Genomic DNA, 20,225 nt, shown 5'->3' with positions numbered 1-20,225 from the left:
CTCATGTCCTGTCATCGTTATACTGTGCTCGTAGCGTGCACTCTTTAATTGCAAGCGCATAATTAATTGATACCTGATTCCCTTTCAAGAATTTTTGGCTAAAAAGTCACTGAATCGATTTCAAGTCACTGAATCGTTTCGGATCGTATCGTTCTAAATGAACCAATATCGTCCTTGAATCGTATCGACAACCACGAATCGCGATACGAATCGAATCGTTGTTAAAACGAATCGTTACACCCCTAATATATATATATATATATATTATAATCGTTCTCTCTCTCATATAAATCTATGTGTGTAGATCTCCGCTCCGTTCGCTCTCTGTCTCCTTCTCCACTCGACGCTGTTTGCGTGTTATCACTTACTATAGTACCACCCCTTGCAAGGCTAAAGAGTCCTCTGATTAGCTAGAATACGTCATGGTAACCTTCCTCTGATTGGATAAGAAAAATATTCCTCCCAGCGGCAATTTTTCCATTGGCCTTTGCGCGTGGAATATTCCTAACAACATCGATTTCATTGGCCTTATACGAAGTGGTATTGCGCAACAAGGAAGTGTGTATACCATATACCACTGTTTTCAGCGGAATCTGAGGAAGACGGCAAAAAAGACAGCATCTCTCTATCATTAATAGTTTTTAAGATAATTACACATTTGTAAAAGTATGCCATTTTGGGCGGTACCGCCCAATCCGTCCCCAGAGGGTTAAGTTGTTATTAGCTGCATGTAGTTTGGGAATGTTAAAATAACATGACCTTTATTCCAAAGTAAACGTGTACAAAAGGAGCCATGCTGTGTCATTTGTTTTGCTGGTGGCATTTTTCTGCTGGACCTTGTGGTGGGGAAAGGCCTTGATTGAAGAATGAATTTCCCTCACTGCCTAATCTAATGAGGTTTGGTCTTTGGCCACCAGTCCCCCTGGTGTCCAAAAATTTTCTATTTATTTAGTTTTGAAGGATTAGAATTTATAATCAGTGGTTCTTATTCTTTAGAATTTCAGTGGTCCTAGTAGATCCCTTTGGTAGACCAATGTTAATTTAACTTTGGGACCCTGGTCCCTACACTGAGAACCTCTCTGAGTGTATGTGATGATCTTTTTTTATTATAATTTATTTTATTTTTTTGCTGTACGGTAATGATGCTGAATGAGCCAAAAAAAAATGTGCTTTGTACGCTGCCAAATTTTGTTTGGCCCCACCAAATCTCACTCTAAGGTTTTTTGAAAAGTTGGCAGCCCTGATTTCACATTGTTTGATGAGTCTTTGCAGGCAAGGGCCAGTCTGTGGGCAGCACAAGCCACGGTCACAAGTTTGGAGAAGATGTCTGTTAGCTGCTTTACAACCCCATTCACATGCCCTAGATTTAAAAAACAATATTTAATTACAATATTTAAGGATTCAATAGCCAAGATACTCTCACATGGTTTTATAATTACCTGTCATTACGGCTGCCCCATCAGTCCCGAGCCCATCCAGCCTCTCTGTTGGGATACCTTTGTCTAATAGCACTTTTTTAACAGCTGACACAATGGTGTCAGCTTTTCTATCCGAAACAGTGACAAGATCCAGAAATTGATTAAATGCTTTTCCATCTTTATCCATGTATCTGTGAAAAAAGCATTTAGTATCCACAGTTCTTCAACAGGGACCAAGATGTATGTAATTCTGACAGAAAATGAATGCATACCTGACATGCAGATCAAGCTGCCTGGGCACAGACACATCTGTGCTTTCATCTATTCCCAGGCTAATTGCCTGTGATGATCTTATGGCCATCAGAATAGGCTCCTCAATTTCATAAGATAAAATCTCAAGCATCTCATCAATTATTCAGTGAGATCTGTAATTATTCTTCTGGTCAATCTAGACATTGAAAAAGGGAAAAAAACATTTACTTTATAAAAATGTATAATCAATAATGTAAAGATTAAATGTATGTTTAGATAATGGAAAGTGACATTTATCTCAAAGTTTAGGTGTGTTACCTTTAACTTCTTAAAATAATCACACCCCAAAAGCTCTGCCAGGCTCAGAAGCTTTGGGTAGTTGGTATGGTGGGCCTGTTCATTTTTTACAAGCCAGTAGAGGCACTTGAAGCCACCAATGATGGCCTCGTGCAATAGTCAGCTCAAAAGAGTCCATTACAGAGAGACCTGTAAATGCCTAAATTGTAAGAAAATAATTTAGGCGTATACTAAATTATGTTATATTATTATTATAAATGATCTGCTACTGGACTCAGAAATTACCAGATGTAAGAGACGTAAGAGACATCTGATGCTCTCCTGGTGGTGCTCTGTGCTTCTCAAAATAGTCTTTTCTATAGGTAATGGCCCCGACCTCAACAAAAGCCCTCTTTGTGGCACCTTTCTTAGGCACAGGCTTGTGCTGCCTACACAGTCTACAAAACATCCCTTTAAAAGTACATTGATAATGAATCAAATTAGCTAAATAGCCAGACATTCCACAGTCACACTTTGTGTTGTTTTTAATCATCTTACATTTATTACATAAATGCTAATGATATAAAAAGAAGAATCAATAAAAAGAATCTGATTATTTGTAAAGGATAGCATATTATGCAGACATTAAGTTTACTATGCTTTGTGTGGTACAACCATGACTTTACCTGAGGCATTTTCAACCACTCAGGGTTGAATTCAGTGCCCCTGTGTTTGGTGCTTTTGGATGTTGCCAAAGTCTTATCTGCCAGAAACAGAAGAATATAAATGAGTTCCTTGTCCTGAGACCTACTTTCTTACCTGCCTGTTTCTACATCTGTTTGTCCACCTCACCTGTTGTTTCAGTCCAATGAAAGTCCAACCATACATTTCTTAAATCTCTCTTTACCCCTACTGCTGCACGTCCAAAATTAACATTCTTTTTTTTTGTCAGGGAGGCAGAGACATCCAACCAGTGTCAGTAGAGGAGGACAGGGGACAACTTCCACAAACTCTCTTTTTACCCCTAATGGTGGAAAAATGCACGACCAAATTAAACTTCTTTTTGTAATAGCTTTATCCATCAGGAAGAGAGAGATGTAAAATTCATTCAGTAGAGGGGGACAATTGACATATGAAAAACTCTCTTTTTTCTTTTACAACAACTAAATATATGTTTTGTCTATGTTAGTTATGTTACTTATGTAATTTAAAGTAATTAGAGTTCAAATGTTAAATAAAATGTTTACACACTTGTGGTTGTGCATTGTTTATATGGAAGTCTGAGCAAGATTTTTATATATATATATATATAACAAAAATGTCAGGATTTTTTCTATACATAGTAGTGATCTTAGTAAACAGTCCTCACATATAACTGTCAAGAATGCAAAAATAGAGTGAAATATGAGTTCTTAAAGCTACAATATGCAGGATTTTTTTTGCCGCTAGAGGGCGCTACATTCCAAACAACAACAACGGCGTAGCTTGATGACGATGTGAAGGAGCGTGGAATGATGGGAACTGTCGTTTTAAACTCCACCGTGGATGTAAATCAGTCAGACGGGAATCGAAAAATCATGTTCATGGATGAGGTTAAGGTTTTTTTTATAATGACATGCTTTTTGTGGCGAGGGGGGCGTGGTTCAGCGCGGTCTGTAATGGGAGAGAGAAGAGACGAGCAAGTAGGTCAAGTGTAAATGACGAACACCTGTGTCTTATTGCTGTGATCCGCGTGGAGAAACCGCTTATAAGCCGCGCGCTGGAATGAGAGAGAGACTGAAAACCGGTGGATCCGAGCTCTCATTTTTGAACTGTTTTGTGCCGTCGCGGTTGCCACGGTGAATGCGCGTTGTGCGCGACTTTTGTTTGTTTTGCTTTATTTTAATAAAGTACGAGTCCCAGTCACGCCGACCCCTGTCTTCTTCCTTCCTGACTGACTTAAAATGAAAGTAAGGTTTAATACTACATACTGGTTATCATAGATGTTACTGTATTGTTGTAGATGTATGTCGAATTCATTGTTGTGATAGCGCGGCGCAGTTTTACGTGTTCTAAACAATTGTTGTAAAAGTACATTTGAACATACCCACATCATTTGCCAAAATACTGATTAATCTTTATGTATAACACATGCTATATTTATTTACATGGCCATAAACACCAGACGTGATACACAATGTCAATAAACTAAACACAAATGTAAAGCAATAATACTTTCCTTACATAAACATAACTATTACCGAATGCTACATTTGGAAAATATAAAATTAAGCATGCTTTGTCGACAGAACCAGCTGCAATCGGTAAAGAATAATTGTGTTCCATAACGACTGCACGAAACAAGCTAACGTTTGTTACTTGATAGACGCTACAACTACAACTTCCGCATTTGTCCAGGACTCCACGCAGTACGAGCGGAAACTGAGGGTAACGCGGATATGATGCAATTGACTGGCGACTCCCAGCTCCCCCCTGCTCTAACGCCCCGTTTCCTTGGTTAAAATCGCAATTTTCTCACGATTTAAAAATAGTTGGAAACATTTGGGATATTGTAAGTAATCAACTTAACAAAATATATAACACTGGCCTTGAGATTATGGGATATTTTAATGCAAAATTCTTGCATATTGTACCTTTAAATATGTTACAAAGACAAATGATCAGTTGGTAATAAATACTTTTTTTTTTTTTTTTTTTTTAAATGCTGTATTACTTACTACGTCAGGGAAGCACTTAAATATGCTTGGACTTGGTCCTTTTTCCATATGCATTGGCCAATGGCAGAATAGAACGAATAGAAACACCACAATAAAAATACTCATGATTTTGTATATCTAAAATAAATAAGTATTACTTATATTCAAGACCCTTTAACTATGGCATTTCTTGCATAATGAACAGAGATTCATATTTTAGCTTACTCTGAATATTTAGGGTAATATAGAGTCTCAGGAGAGATTTCTATTACTTTTCAAACCATTCCATTGCAAGTCAATATATTTCTGATTGACTTAACTAAACCTAATCATCATCAATACTGAGAGCTTTCTCCCAATTTCCCACTGGGTTCCAATGAATAACAATGAAAATGAAATTGCAAAATAATTGAGTATAAGTAGGCTACATTTTAATAAGCATAAGTTGGTTTTTCGTGTTTTTTAGGGGATATTCCATAGGCATTTATTCCAAACTGTATATACTGTCCTACTACACTAAACCTACCTCTAAACCTACGTATCATACAACAATTTCTGCATTTTTACATTTTCAGAAAACATAAATCTGTATGATTAAGAAGCTCGTTTCCTGATAGGGACAAAAAAAATCCACAAGGTCAAAATTGACTGGTATTACTATACTTGTGTGGATATTTGGACCCCATAACTTAGAGAATACCAGTATCAAACACACACACACACACACACACACACACACACACGCACACTAATAATTGTGTTGGTGACACCAACTGGCCTTATTTGGAATTGCGCCTAACAGATCTTACAGAATTTAAATAAATACGATCAATATACAGTTATGTAGCCTACACATTTAAAAATTAATAGTTTTATGCAGGATGAAGTCGTTAAAAAAATTATTTATATTACATCGGAAGCTTCTACTTTGTCTTAAAACGTTCTGTTACATCATTACACCACACGGTCACTCATTCTGCGCGTGCCATATGGAAAAATTGCAACTGTCATTCAAGCTTTGATGCAGATTGTTGTGAACAGTAGGTGATTGCAGCTTTATTACCAAGATATTGCTTTAGAATGTCTTTCATGTCGACATGGGTAGAGTGAAGAGAGGTAAAAAAATGAGGAAACATGATTTATGGAGTAGATGTGGATGACTTGCACAACTAATAAACAAGTTCCATGGTGTCAATATAACAAAGAAGAAAACGCATTGGAGTTCAGAGGTATGGCCAGAACTGTCTACAGCTGTGTTTGGAATTAATACTTCACAATACCATTAATGACTTTATGTTGTGTGGAATGAAAATAGAAGAGGAGTCAGAACACATGTCATAAAAACAAAAAACTGTGATGATAAAGACAGTGATGGAAAGTCTGCAGACCATCTCTCACCTGGGGACCATAAAGACAGCGATGGAGAGCGCGACGTGGCACCAACATCTGCGGATCATCTCTCGCCTGTGAGTCTGACAGACAGCGATGGAGAGCACGATGTGGCACCAACATCTGCAGACCAACAGCAACATCAAAAGAAGCCACACCGAAGCACAAGGCCATGACCCAAGTCTTTTACAATGTACATATCCACATGGAAATGGAAAAAGATAAGGCCTTTGCCGTGTTTGCCTGGGTGCTTGAGCACCTGCCCCTTTGCCCCTTGGTGCCCAAAGTGCCCTTTTGTCAAAGATTTTTTTTTTTGTAATAACACTTCGTGCTTGAACCCCTAAAAATCAGTACAATTACAATAGGGTTTCAGCACAGCCTATTCTCAATAAGAACTTCTGTAGTCATCTAAAAAGGAAATAAAGTCAATCTGGTTTGTAATAAGTAGGGGTGTAACGATTCATCACCTACATCGATGTATCGATTTATATTCCTACGATCCAACTGCATCGATCTGTGCTCGGCAAGTTGGCCTTCCAGACGACATATATCGATCTAACATCGTTTTAAAAGGTAATGAATCGATTGTATCGATACTAGGAAATAACGCATTGGATTTAAGCACGTCAGACTTTATATGGATGTTTTTTCTTAGCACTTTTAATGATAAAGGCGTTAAACGTTACTCGATTCAGTCTGCCTATCTGTGACGTCATTGCCATGTGTGACGCGCCAGCAGCAGCGCAAAGACAACAAGCAGCGCAAAGTCTTTCCTGTCTGACTTTCCTGTCCTCTCAGCCGCTATACTGCAGTAGCGCGCACTCTTCAATTGCACGCGCAAATGCGGCGGCGCGCACTGTATCACTTCACTAAAGTGCAAAAGACATACGGGAATGCAACGTCGTAAATTAGTAAGTTAAGAAATAAAAGTAAAATTACGTTATTGGTACGTCATGTGTGTTGCTATTTATCAGGAGCAGTTTCCATGTTTCTTTACCAGTTCTTCTAAGTATTGTGTATCACCATGGTAGCCTAATTGTTGTTTGTTTCCACAACAAAATGCCACTTACTGGTTATTTTGTATATTTTTATATGACTGTGGTGGCTCATACCAAGACTGTATTAACAAAAACTAGTTTGGGACTGCTATTTAATAGCTTAACCTCGAAGTGCCTACTGTTTCTCAGTATTTGTCATATTCTTACAAAAAAAAATTTATGTTAAAGGGGCATTTTGCCCATTTGAACATTGTTTTTTATTTAAAGTGGGTCATATATGTAGTCGAAATGTAAAAGAAATTTTGAATTTGGTGCCTTTGTGACCGAGAAAAGACAAAAAATAACTTCAGGACGCATTTGTATGAAAGACAACAACTCCCACAATGCACCACATTGCACAGCTCCGCAAGCCACTCCCACTAATCCAGAAAGCGCATATCTGCCTATAAGAGAAATCACTCTTCCGTCTACAAGTCTAGCTACCACCAGAGCTTGAAATTAATTTCACATTCACACAAAATGTCTAGTTAGTTGGCGAACTCATTAGTGCATTACTCCTCGTTTGTATTTCTTTCGAAAAGGTGAATTATTGCATGGTACCTGGATGTTCAGTCAGAACATATGCGGTGCGAAACTAGGAAACTAGTTCACAACACAAACGTCCGTGTCCTCGTCTGATTCAGAGATTTCGTCCAGGAGAAATTGTCATCGTTGAAATTCTTTGCCACAGACGGACTCTATCTCTGTGTTCGTAGCGGTTCGTAGTTGCATAGTGAGATCGCCGGCGCCACCAGTCCGCCCTAACTCGAGCCAGTCCGGGCTCCTCGTCCGCAGCAGGCAGGTCTTCTGCCTCGGCTGCTCTTCGCTATAATGCGGCTTGTAAAGGTAGCCACAAACACCTGATTCAAGCATCAGACTTCCGAAATCCTCTTCCTCTAGTCTATATCATATTGAGCACTCTCCTCCGCTATTGTCATAACTTTACATCTGTCTCCACAGCGCCTGTTAGCTTAGCTTCAAACAAGATGGAGGATATTGCTTTCAGTTTCAGAGAGTAAAGTCCCACCCACTGATCTGTAATAGGTCTGTAGCGTGAGCGGGTCCCGCCCCCTGGGAAAGATGAGGAACTAGAGCTTGTAGTCTCAACAGAAATCCCCCCCTCTTACACTTCCTCCTACAATGACGCAAAATGACGATTTTTGCGTCATTGTAGGAGGAAGTGTAAGAGGTACATAACGGATTTCTCCCGTCTCAGGGGAAAATGAGAGAGTGTTGCACGACCATTCAATAGTATGACTGGGTTTCTAACAATGCAAAGCTTAATGCAAATGGGTGAAGTGTCCCTTTAAGTAAAGGGGGACAGAACTGTGTCAACAATTTTTGTGTAAACTAATGTATTATAATAGGCTTATATAATTTGGCCAAACTATTCAAAACATCATTCAATGTTGTGATAATTGTAATTAATAATCACAATTATCGTTCAGTCCTACTTATTAAAATAAAATATGAATGCATTTGACATTAATTGTTGTTTACTTGTTTGTTTATATCCATAATTAATTGATACCTGATTCCCTTACAAGAATTTTTGGCTAAAAAGTCACTGAATCGATTTCAGGCCACTGAATCGTTTCGGATCGTATCGTTCTAAATGAACCAATATCGTCCTTGAATCGTATCGACAACCACGAATCGCGAATCGAATCGAATCGTTGTTAAACCGAATCGTTACACCCCTAGTAATAAGTGAAGCTGGTAATGCTATTTGTGGAGTTGTTTAATCCTCCTCTGCTGAGATCTTGAGAAATGTAATGTTTTATCTTTAGTTGATTTCATCTAAGGTTGTGGCTGGAAGTCGTTTCTTGTGAAGTAGTTCTTGTGTTTCTCTTTTTTCTGTTCTTCTTCTTCATTTTCCCTTCAGTGATTCTGCTTGTTAACTGCAGGTGTTCACCACTAATGCTCAATCATCACTTAATTAATAACTTAATTTCTTGACTGCAATGTATATCTTCTTTTAGTGAACTCAACTGATATAATTTCCGAGTACTCATAACTATTGGTTTCTACAATTAAATTAATTAAGGTAATTGGTGTCCTCAAATGTTATGTGTTATCTTAACTTATTGTATTTGACTTTGTATGTGATATTGTGAGCTAGCAAGCGCTCTGAGTTCATTTAAAATTAAGAAATATCCTTGTTTTAGTAGACTCTATTAAAATAAGTTCAGAGAACTTAACATAACTATTGTTACTAATTTTATCAAATTAATTAAATAGAGGTAATCTGTGTCCTCAAAATAAATGAGCTACTTGAACTTGTTGGGTTTTACAGTTCTGGTTAGATCACACTGTAAAGTTCAAGTAGCTCATTTATTTTAGGCAAGGCAAGTTTATTTATATAGCCTATTTCATATGGCAATTCAAAGTGCTTTACAGAAAGGAAAAAAAAAAAAAGGAAAATTAAAACAGTTATAAAAGAAATTAAGAGCGATATATGATACAGTTATAAAATGATTTAAAAGAGTAAAAATATTATACATAGATAAACTCATCTGGGAAAAAACTGGTATATCCTATTTTTCACAACTCCCAGTTTTACTCTAAGATTTTCCCATGGTGTGTGTGATGAACTGTTCCCACTGTGTCTGTGGTTGTAACGGTCACTCACCTTGAGAGCCACCAGAGGGCATATATACTCGTATTACTCGTATAATACTCGTACTCGGCAAAAGTGCTTTATCCGTACAACTCCACTGATTGCATTCACCTGTGTCTCATTACCCTGTTAGTCTCAGCCTATTTATACCATGTTCACTCATTTACTCACTGTGAAGTTTTGTATGTTGTTGCACTGCATTTCCGAGCGTTTTCCCTGGTTTCATGTCTCTTCTTTTTTTTGGATTTCTTGCCTGTTCCGTGGATTACTCTTTTGCCTCTGACCCCTGCCTGTTTTGTTTGTTTGTACAGACGGACGGACGGCCTACCTGTGTTTTGACCTATTGCCTGTATACTGGATTACGTGTCAGGATTGCCCCTTAAGTAAAGCTGCATTTGGATCTCAACCTTCGTGTCTCGGAGCTGTTTGTGTCACGGTTCATGAATTCACTGTCGTCTTCTTGTCTCGTGTCGTTGTTGTATGTGTGTGTGTGTGTGTGGGCGTGGTCCGAGATGGGTCTGTCTGCGGACTGCAAGACTGGGGGCGTAACTTGAAGGGGGCGTAACTTGAAGTTGTCCAAATCACAACCGAATCACACGAGATGTCAGAAGAACGAGATTTTGTTGGCAAGATGGCAGCTCGTTCAGAGATCACGATAAGAATTTTTTCCTCAGATAACCATTTAAATTGAACTGTATAAGAAATGTTCATACAGTAACACATTTTGGTACTGTTTCTGGAGTTGATAATCTATTAAAAGTTTTTATTTATTTAAAACTAAACCGTCCTCGCTCGGCGTTGTTAAGTATTTTACTGGCTGGCGTGGAATTAATAATGCTGTCTGCCTTGCTCTCGGAATTGGCGTAAAACGACTTTCCTTGGTATAAAATGTACATGAACACCCTCCAATTTCGAACTTGAATGCAATGAGCTCGAAATCACGATTTCAAAAGTTGTAAATATCACATTTCTGATAGCATGTGAAAGCAACATAACTATTGGCGGGCAATAAGAACAATATAAGCTAGCTGGCCAGGGTAAACATTAGGGTAATTTGGGAGCTCACTCTGTAACATGCAACGTGTAATATTATTTATTTCCCCTCACACATCGCTGCATTCGGAATAATGCAAGTTTCTTAGTTGTGATTACTTGACGAGTGCCTTTTTACATGAATGTACCATACCAGTAATTCTGAAGATCTTGTTCACCAGCACAATAAATGTTAATGTTTGTGATAATTTTAATTCTTATTTTATTTTCCTCTAGCTTCATTCAGCAGTTTGTAGCGATGGTATCTTAAAAAATCTAATTTTTGTAGCCCCAAACTACAAATGCCAGTTCTGCAGCAAAATGGGAGAGTATGCATATGTTGCGGCACATATGCAAACACACGAGAAGACAGCTGTTAAACATGGAGGTATTTGTCAGTTTAAATAAATGTTTAATATTGTCCACTAGTAATGTTAAGCAGTTAATTGCAATGTTAATTTGTGTACAGTTTTAATCTTACGATAATGATAATGTTAGTTTGAGTTTGTAAACCTGGATTTCTATTTGTTTATAGGGTATAAAATGTACAGATGCCACGGTGAATGTTGCAGAAGTCATCATTATCACTGCTGCTATTGTGCTAGGACTATTACTCGGCAAAATTTGTTTTTGATCCATGTGCAGAAATGTGGGTTAGCTGATGTGTCAACAGCTCCCAGTATCTCTGCGCCCTCCAGCGTCCGTGAGCCCTCCTCCAGCGTCCGTGAGCAGTCTTCCAGCGTCCGTGAGCCCTCCTCCAGCGTCCGTGAGCCCTCCTCCAGCGTCCGTGAGCAGTCTTCCAGCGTCCGTGAGCAGTCTTCCAGCGTCCGTGAGCCCTCCTCCAGCGTCCGTGAGCCCTCCTCCAGCGTCCGTGAGCAGTCTTCCAGCGTCCGTGAGCCCTCCTCCAGCGTCCGTGAGCAGTCTTCCAGCGTCCGTGAGCCCTCTTCCAGCGTCCGTGAGCAGTCTTCCAGCGTCCGTGAGCCCTCCTCCAGCGTCCGTGAGCAGTCTTCCAGCGTCCGTGAGCCCTCCTCCAGCGTCCGTGAGCCATTCTCCAGCGTCCGTGAGCCCTCTTCCAGCGTCCGTGAGCCCTCCTCCAGCGTCCGTGAGCCCTCCTCCAGCGTCCGTGAGCCCTTCTCCAGCGTCCGTGAGCCCTCCTCCAGCGTCCGTGAGCAGTCCTCCAGCGTCCGTGAGCAGTCCTCCAGCGTCCTTGAGCCCTCCTCTAGCGTCCGTGAGCAGTCCTCCAGCGTCCGTGAGCCCTCCTCCAGCGTCCGTGAGCCCTTCTCCAGTGTCCGTGAGCCCTCCTCCAGCGTCCGTGAGCCCTTCTCCAGCGTCCGTGAGCAGTCCTCCAGCGTCCGTGAGCCCTCCTCCAGCATCCGTGAGCAGTCCTCCAGCGTCCGTGAGCCCTCCTCCAGCGTCCGTGAGCCCTTCTCCAGTGTCCGTGAGCCCTCCTCCAGCGTCCGTGAGCCCTTCTTCAGCGTCCGTGAGCAGTCCTCCAGCGTCCGTGAGCCGTCCTCCAGCGTCCGTGAGCCCTCCTCCAGCGTCCGTGAGCCCTTCTCCAGCGTCCGTGAGCAGTCCTCCAGCGTCCGTGAGCCCTCCTCCAGCATCCATGAGCCCTCCTCCAGCGTCCGTGAGCCCTCCTCCAGCATCCGTGAGCCCTTCTCCAGCGTCCGTGAGCAGTCCTCCAGCGTCTCTGCATGCTATCCAGCAGTCATTACACGTTCTAACAGTGAAGATACATCTGCCACATCAACTCCAGCCCAAACCACCTGTATGAGTAACGAAAAAATATTCAAGGCAAGGCCCAAAAGAACTATATGCACATTTTGTAATTTGATTCTGAACAAGAAAAATATCAAGAAACACATTGAAAGACGTCACTCATCAGTAAATGCAGATGTAACCGCAAATCACCATCTTCCATCTCAATGCATTGACCGCAATAATGGCATTTTCGCTGTTGGAATTTAGTAACCCTATTCATGTACAGAAATGCACCTGGGGTAACAAGCATCATGTCAGCTGTGAGCTGGAGCAATGCAAACGGGCTGCTGAATTTACCAGAAGAAGTGGCTTAATGGGGTTTCAGTGCATCCATGTTAAGTCGATATCATACTGTCCTATTTCATCCGAACCAGACATCACCCTTAAAGAAGAAGTTCTGTCAGATATGGTAAAACGAAAGTGGATTTCTGAAAATACAAAGAAAATGTGTCTTGTTAGGAAGCAAAAAGCAGAGTCTGAGAGCTGCCCACTGAGTCAAGAAGTTTCATTAGGAAATGGCACATCAAAAATATGTGTGTCAGTCCTAGAAACAAGCATCTCATATTATTCTCGGTTAGGGAGAGTAATTGTTTGTTTCGACAAAAAAAGAAACACTTGGCACTGCCCTTGCTCAAAGCCAAGGAATTCATGTCCTCATAAGTCCATTGTAAAATGGCACTTGAACCAGACTCACCCGGAACTTTTCTTAAAAGTGAGAAGTACAGACAGTGATGTGTTTGACATCTTTGTAGAATCTGGTCCTCAAGACATAAACAGTACTGAGAAAATTATTCACTATCCGCCTGAAAAAAAGGATTTGAATGCAATGGTCCTTTACTTGCTGAACAACAAGAAATTGCCAGCAGTTCTGCCAAAAGATCTTTGTTCACCGCAGAACATGGAGACTCTCCCAAAGCACCTCATTCCAATTGAGACCTTTTGCACTGTATGCCCAGGAAAGATCCCTCTTTCGGATCCAATATTAATTTCGCAAAAAGCTAAGATTGTCACGTTTACTGGCATACTGGAAGGTGGGTGTTAAGGAATACTTTATTGTTTCTTAGTATTTACATGGCAAAGTTTAATTATTTATTTTTCTTCTTTATAGATGTGACCACATACTGCAAAAGGTGTGGTGTATGTGGTCATTTTTACAGATACCAGGAATGGGCCGAGGGACTGCACAATTTCGATGACCACCCAATATTAACACTGCATCTTTGCATGTTTTTGAGACAGTCTGTGCAGGTAATTTTGCATTTATGCAACTTTAATGCACCCATCCTATTTTAATAAACGCAGTACTTGCATGTTTTTCTCATATACTACTTTAATTTTTTTAAGAGTCAGTCATGTAGGAATTTGGGTAGTTTGAAGTCTATATAAGCAAGCATATATAAGCACTTGCCCTTAAAGTGTGTCCCTGAAATTCCTGTTTTGTAAACCTGTACATAATGTTAAGAGAAAAGCAAACATGACTTATAATCTGACGTAATCTAATTTCAAATGTTATTACAGAATCACACTGCAGTTGGCAGGGCCTTGGACATCTTGGAACAAACAAACCAAACAAAGTATCCGAACCATGACTCCCTTCTTCATGGTAACCTTCATTTTGAGGCATTGACAGAACATAATTACAATTTTCCATCCACCTGTCGTGATAATGGATTTGCACAAGAAGGGAGTTTTTAGCATGCCAGGTAGGTAGTGGTCTCTCTTCTCTTAACATTAGTACTACCAAACAACACTGATTTTGAGGAAAATGTCTTACAGTTAGTGATATTGAGGATCCCCCACCACAGTTTGAAGGTCACGTTGACATTGAAGAATTCTGGCAATCTGTTGACCAAGAAATTGTTTGCAGAGGCTTTTTACAAAGTAAGTTATACATTTCTCTGTAAAAGGAGTATTCTGCAGCCATATTTAAAAAAGTTTTCCAAAAGATCTATCTATCCATGGATGATGTAGTGCCATGGATGATTGTGTATATACTTTTAATTGCCATAAATTGTATTAAATGCAATAACATTAAAAGAGCTTTTGTTTTTCAACTACAAAGGTAACCGTGAGAATCCATGTAAAGTTTCACCTTCCTATGTGAAATGGGCACCATGGATTGGGCCTCTCACCAGAGCCAGCAAAAAAGTACTCAACACTGAGTATGCCAAACTCACAGCAAAAAAGTCTGTTGTAGAACAGGCAGACATTGACATATCAGAAGACCGGCTGTCAAGTGAACTAATGAACTTAAAGGTGAATTTAGAATTTTTTGTAAATGTAATAGCAATGCACTTTAACTTTTTATTTATTTATAGACATTTACTACATTGTTGTACTGGATGTCTACTCTACTAGATGTTTTTTAAACCGCTTCAGATTTGGCTATTTACTAAATGCCAAAAACGCAAGGTGATGTATCCTGCTTTTTAATTATTGGCTGTTGTTGCATCTACTTTTACACAGGTTGATGCCTTGAGGAAACTTGTCAAAGAATGTGGTGTTGACTCAAAGGGCTCCAAAATGGATCTTCTCCTCCGTTTAAGGGAGGATATGAAAACAAGGAGCACTTATGACAAAGTGTTTCAAAAAGTTTGGGGAGCATCTGGTAAGTCCTACATATATGTAGTTCTATATTTATGTAAAATGTTTAATTGTTGTAAACATGTCACTATGTGTATGTACGTGTACCTGAAGACAGCTAGGTTAATGGCCAAGCTAATCGTGTGTATTTCCATTTCAAGGAGGCTGGGCAGTGATCATGTGTCCTTGTGGTATTGTGAACTCAGTCAAATTTAACATAAGAGCTGAAAGCCCACGCGATTATGCTGATATGTTGCTTTCCTTCAAACATTTCCCAAACGTTGTCATCTATGATTTTGCTCGGGGGTTAGTAACTCATACTAACCTCCGGGAACCAGAGAGACTGCCCTTCAGTCCATTTGAAGGAAGAGTGGCTGCAGCTACCCCAGAGAATATTGCATCTGCCAAGAGGGGGGAACTGAAAATAAATGTGTCATGGTTGCAGATAAAAAAAAGACTGCATTTTGTTTGACACAGCTTGCATTTATTTGTAATGTGTAGGTGAACTATGTGCTGGACGAGGACAGACCAATGAACGAACTGATTGTCAAAGATGGTCAGACGTGCCTCACAAGAGAGAACTTTGTATCCCTGGGACTTCAATGGATTCAATGGTGGGGAACATTTTTATTTTTAAAGTAATTGCACTTTTCCTGGAATTGGGATTAAAAGTGATGTATTTGCAGGTGGGAAATGCTTGCTTTAGGCTTATCAAGGAAATATTCCAGCATCAGGTGTGTCTGTCATATTATACAGATATCTGTGACCAGTTCAATTGAATTACAATTACTGTCTGTATTGTAATTATTGATAGAGATGTCTTCTACAGGGGAAAGATGTTTACATTGTGGATCTCCATATTCCACCAACGTGGCTCTTGCCCTCATCCTGTGACCCTTTCCTCTGTCTTCCAGTAAGTACCCACAATACTTTTAACTAATAGTGATAACCCTTATGTCTTATACAACGTTTTTTAAAACAAAGTTGCAACACTCAAGATAAAAACACTTTAAGGTTGTACAAAATGGAGAAAATGAAAAAAGGAGCTTCAAATGTCATGTCAAATTTAATAAAAATAAATATTATAAATGATGGATAAAATAAATGTTAAAAGTCAGAGCTAAGTGTTTGCAATATTTTCTTTAAGTTGGACCCCCAAAAGAAAGATGCCTTGATTTTCCCCCTATGGACCCCAGGGCACTTTCTGTGTGTAAGTGCATTTTTAGTATTTAACAAAATCACATTCATGGAAAGGATTCATACTGAAAAACACATTTAAGTTGTAGGTTTTCCTTTCTTTTTAGTCTTTTGTAATCCTGGCTGCAATTGACTTTATTTGTGGCTTAATGGTGAAGACTTGTTTACTCATTTCCAAGACTATTTTCCCTGTAGGTTATTAAGCCACTTAAAAGAGAGGTTCTGTTCCTGGATTCCAAATATTCAGTCATGGGACAAGGCTTTGCACACGGAACTTATCGAAACATCTTAAGGTTTCTAAAGGAAGATGTTTGCTGGAAGTCGTGTTCTTCAGACTTCCTCAAACTGTTTGCAATGATGTTAGTCGTGTTCACCAGACTCGCTCAGAATGTTTGAAGTTTTAGTCGTGTTCACAAGACTTGCTCAGTTGGTTTGAACTACTGCTGTTTTCCAGTCGTGTTCCTCAGACTAACATGTTCTATAGCGCAAAACAATGGGTTCCTCAACAGAACTTTGTGTGTGCTCTCAGTACTTCGAGAAGTTTCTGATGCCAATTTTGTTTTTATCAGGTCTGTTGCACAGCACATTGTCTCTGGACCATTGACCGAATTAACGGGCCTGGATGTTGAGGTAAAATATAATTTGCAAAGGACATTTTGTCAGCATATCACTTTTTTGTATTAATTATTGGTTTGTCACAACTTGGGCTATTACTACTTTAAATATTTCTCGTTTTACACTTACACACCCTACAAACCAGCAAGCAAGACCCTTTCACACTAACACAAATCTCTAAATCTTTAAACTTTTGTACTTTTTAGTTTGCTGTTTATTAAAATATATATATAGATATTGTATTTATTTTAAACAGGGACAACAATTTGGGATTGACTGTGGAATCTTCATGATGATGGTGAGTGAAGTTGGACTTGTGTAAATGGATTAAGGCTTTCTGTTCTCCTCAGTTCCACCTAAAGTAGTTTTTGTTAATGCAATGGGATTCATACTGTTGGAAAGAGGATTCTCTTTTTTCATTCAGCTTGCTGAATTCACATGCACACAAAAAAAGAATTACAACTTTAGTACAAACACAACTTTTCTATATTTTCAGTACTCCTGGTATGCTGTCTTGGAGGCTCCATTTGATTTCACAGTTGTAAGTTTAACTGCAATGCTCATAGATATGGGTTATAATATGTGAAATTTGGTTTTTGATTTGGTCCAGGAAGTCCTCTGTTGTCCTTCCTGATATTCCTCCCCTATTTACCTTTGTGTTTTTTTGGGAGAGTTTTTATTTTCTTGCTACAATGAGAGTTTAAGTCAGGGATTGTCATCCTTTTTTGCTTTATATAAAGTGGACCAGTTAAGCCCTTTCAGTCTGGAAAAGTGAGTTGGGCCTCAAAATAAACTTAACTTGCAACTTGAATTGTAAATGTGTTGTACTCCGTTCTCTTCTTCAGCATGACATGCCGTGCTTAAGGAGGTGGTGGTGCACAATGTTGGTTGAGAATCTCGAGATTGAAGGGTACCAGTGTCTTTAAAAAAATTAAGAAATTCAAGATAGTATTATTATTATTATTATTATTATTATTAGCAGTAATCTGGGGCAGCCAGGTAAACTTTTTTATTTTATTTTTTTTACTTATTGCTACAGCCATGGCCGGAGGTTTGCCCACTTTACCGAGCAGGGAATACAGATGGCCAGGGGAGGTCTGGACCCAATTTTCCGCATCCCTAGGAAGAGGAAATATGATGAGGTTACCATGGTAATAATTATGGCAAACAATTTACAGGCCCAAAAACTTGGTCTAAAGTAATCATCTTTCTTGTGCTTTACATGTTATTATTTTAAATGCATCTCACTACCTTGTTTTAAAGGAACCAGTCCCCTTAAAACCATGTAAGGTGAAGGAGCCTTGCAGAGTCGAGTCCTCTCCCGAGGGAATTGGCATTTTGCAGGTATGTATCTGTGAAGCACATCTATATGCCATAGTTTAAACTCGCACACAGGATCACAGTTAGTTATAACTGCACTCTGTAAGGCCCGATATATTGGTCCAATGGAGGTTTTCCAATACACGGGGAAGTTTTTTTACATGCTCCGTGCCTTTCTCATGGCAAAGTATTTTTTGGTTAAATTGCAATACATTAATCATATGTATTTACTCGTTATTTCATCTAACTCCATAAATGAAAGGTTTTAATATTTAACATTTTACAGGATAGTTGGTCCCAAGGAGCAGGGTTGAAGACCTCTAGTATATGCTGTTTGCAGGACACAAATGTGAAACCTACAGAACATGCCAATTAATAGTGGTCATTCACCCTTTCCTGGTTGATGATAATGATGATGGAGACCCGTTATTGAGCCTATAGATTTTGTAGTGACTCATGTTTTATGTTCACAGCTGCCTGAGGAAGTATTGCACAAGATCTTTATCCTTGTGGTGCTACAAGATGGTGATCCTGCAATTCTTACTCTTGCTCTCACATGCACTCATTTCTGGAAGATAGTGAGAGAGGAATCCTTTCTGAAGGAAGCACATTTCTGCTGGCTTGACAGTAAGTTTTGTCTCTTTCCTTCTGCCTTCCTCCCATATTTTTAGAGGTTAAGCACCCTTCTGAGCTATAGGTGAAAGTCACTCACTCACTGGATCAGTGCACTCAACTTGGACATGCCTTTTTACATTGAAGCCACTTGTCAATCTGTGTCCTGAAGCAACACAACACATAAGATGGACCCTGGAGTGGTCACTTGCCATTATTAAAATGTAAATGCATGTTGTACATAGATGTTGCCTAATTTATTATTTTCTGTATAAGTTTATGACTGTTTCCTCTGTGATTTGTGTGCAGCTGTTGTGCTTTTGAGTGACGAATCATAACTGTGGCCCACACAAATGTAGAATCAAGTCAAGGTTCTAGTGCTAAAATTATTTTAATCATCATAATATAACATTCACTTCTACATTAGACTAATGTTTTTTGTTTTAGGCAATAAGTGTTTCTTTTCATTTCTGAATTGTCTTGTTGTGGTGGCACACCACTACTAAAATTAATATTGAGGAAAAAGTTCATATAAAAAAAAAGAAACGCAAACATGTTTTACACTTAAACCTTTCTTTTCTTTTGTCAACAGGTGTGGTAAACTGGAACTCCTTTTTTAGAGGAGTATAAAAGGACCTACCGCGTTCCCGATCTGATCTCCCGTTGCATTCAATGCAATGATTTGTACAAAGACTGTGAAGGATACTGGGGAAGTGGACGAAGAGGAAAACTTCAAGGGTTCTACTCTGAAAATGTCTGCTGGATACTGCTGCATGGACTGTTTTTATGTGGCTGGAGGCACATGTCACAGGTCAGGGCGGGCCAAATCAGGCTGCACCCGACCCCCTAGGACCCGTACCACCCTTGGGGAGTTAGACAGAGGCCAGGCAAGAACAACAGACAAACAGGCTTCCAACAACACAGTATTTTATTGAATAAGATAGGGGCAAGGGGATCTAAAATGGGGAGTCTTCTGAGCAGGGTCGTTCCGTCCTGCGGACCGCCGGGGGACCCACAGTCAACAGACAGAGAACTTACAGCTGAAGGGCTTTACTGTAAGCAGACAGGTGAGTATACAGGCACGTAATCCTCTTCTTCAGTAACGACAGACAGGAACTTACGGCTGAAGGGCTTTACTGTAAGCAGACAGGTGAGTATACAGGCACGTAATCCTCCTCTTCAGTAACGACAGACAGGAACTTACGGCTGAAGGGCTTTACTGTAAGCAGACAGGTGAGTATACAGGCACGTAATCCTCCTCTTCAGTAACGACAGACAGGAACTTACGGCTGAAGGGCTTTACTGTAAGCAGACAGGTGAGTATACAGACACGTAATCCTCCTCTTCAGTAACGACAGACAGGAACTTACGGCTGGGGGAACTTCACTGCAAGGCGGTCAGGTGAATATTCAGGTAT

At 39.7% G+C, this 20,225-nt stretch overlaps 1 protein-coding gene and 1 long non-coding RNA gene across 2 annotated transcripts; both read left to right on the top strand.

Moving 5' to 3' along the window:
- The first annotated feature begins 15,665 nt into the window (after window positions 1–15,665).
- On the top strand, window positions 15,666–16,886 carry LOC311289631. The gene is made up of 3 exons (XR_014627180.1): window positions 15,666–15,702; window positions 15,894–15,977; window positions 16,212–16,886. It is a non-coding gene; the product is annotated as an uncharacterized lncRNA (long non-coding RNA).
- Window positions 16,887–17,140: 254 nt separating this feature from the next.
- LOC311289630 (uncharacterized protein) lies at window positions 17,141–19,557 on the top strand. Its single transcript, XM_084407759.1, has 7 exons — window positions 17,141–17,174; window positions 17,373–17,417; window positions 17,722–17,786; window positions 17,916–18,027; window positions 18,140–18,220; window positions 18,670–18,823; window positions 19,401–19,557. The coding sequence occupies exons 1-7, from the start codon at window positions 17,166–17,168 to the stop codon at window positions 19,436–19,438; spliced, it is 504 nt and encodes a 167-aa protein (XP_084263885.1). The 5' UTR covers window positions 17,141–17,165; the 3' UTR covers window positions 19,439–19,557.
- The last annotated feature ends 668 nt before the right edge of the window (window positions 19,558–20,225 follow it).

Source organism: Rutilus rutilus, assembly GCF_951802725.1.
Source record: "Rutilus rutilus genome assembly, chromosome: 4".
Classification (NCBI taxonomy): domain Eukaryota; kingdom Metazoa; phylum Chordata; class Actinopteri; order Cypriniformes; family Leuciscidae; genus Rutilus; species Rutilus rutilus.
Note: the sequence above shows the minus strand (reverse complement) of the source record. Positions and strands in the feature narration are given on the sequence as shown.

What these genes read in the sequence shown, in the direction of transcription:
- LOC311289630 (XM_084407759.1), top strand. An exon ending in CTCCATTTGATTTCACAGTT is followed by an intron (nt 17,418 to 17,721) that starts GTAAGTTTAACT and finishes TCTCTTCTTCAG; the next exon opens with CATGACATGCCGTGCTTAAG. An exon ending in AGGGAATTGGCATTTTGCAG is followed by an intron (nt 18,221 to 18,669) that starts GTATGTATCTGT and finishes TTATGTTCACAG; the next exon opens with CTGCCTGAGGAAGTATTGCA.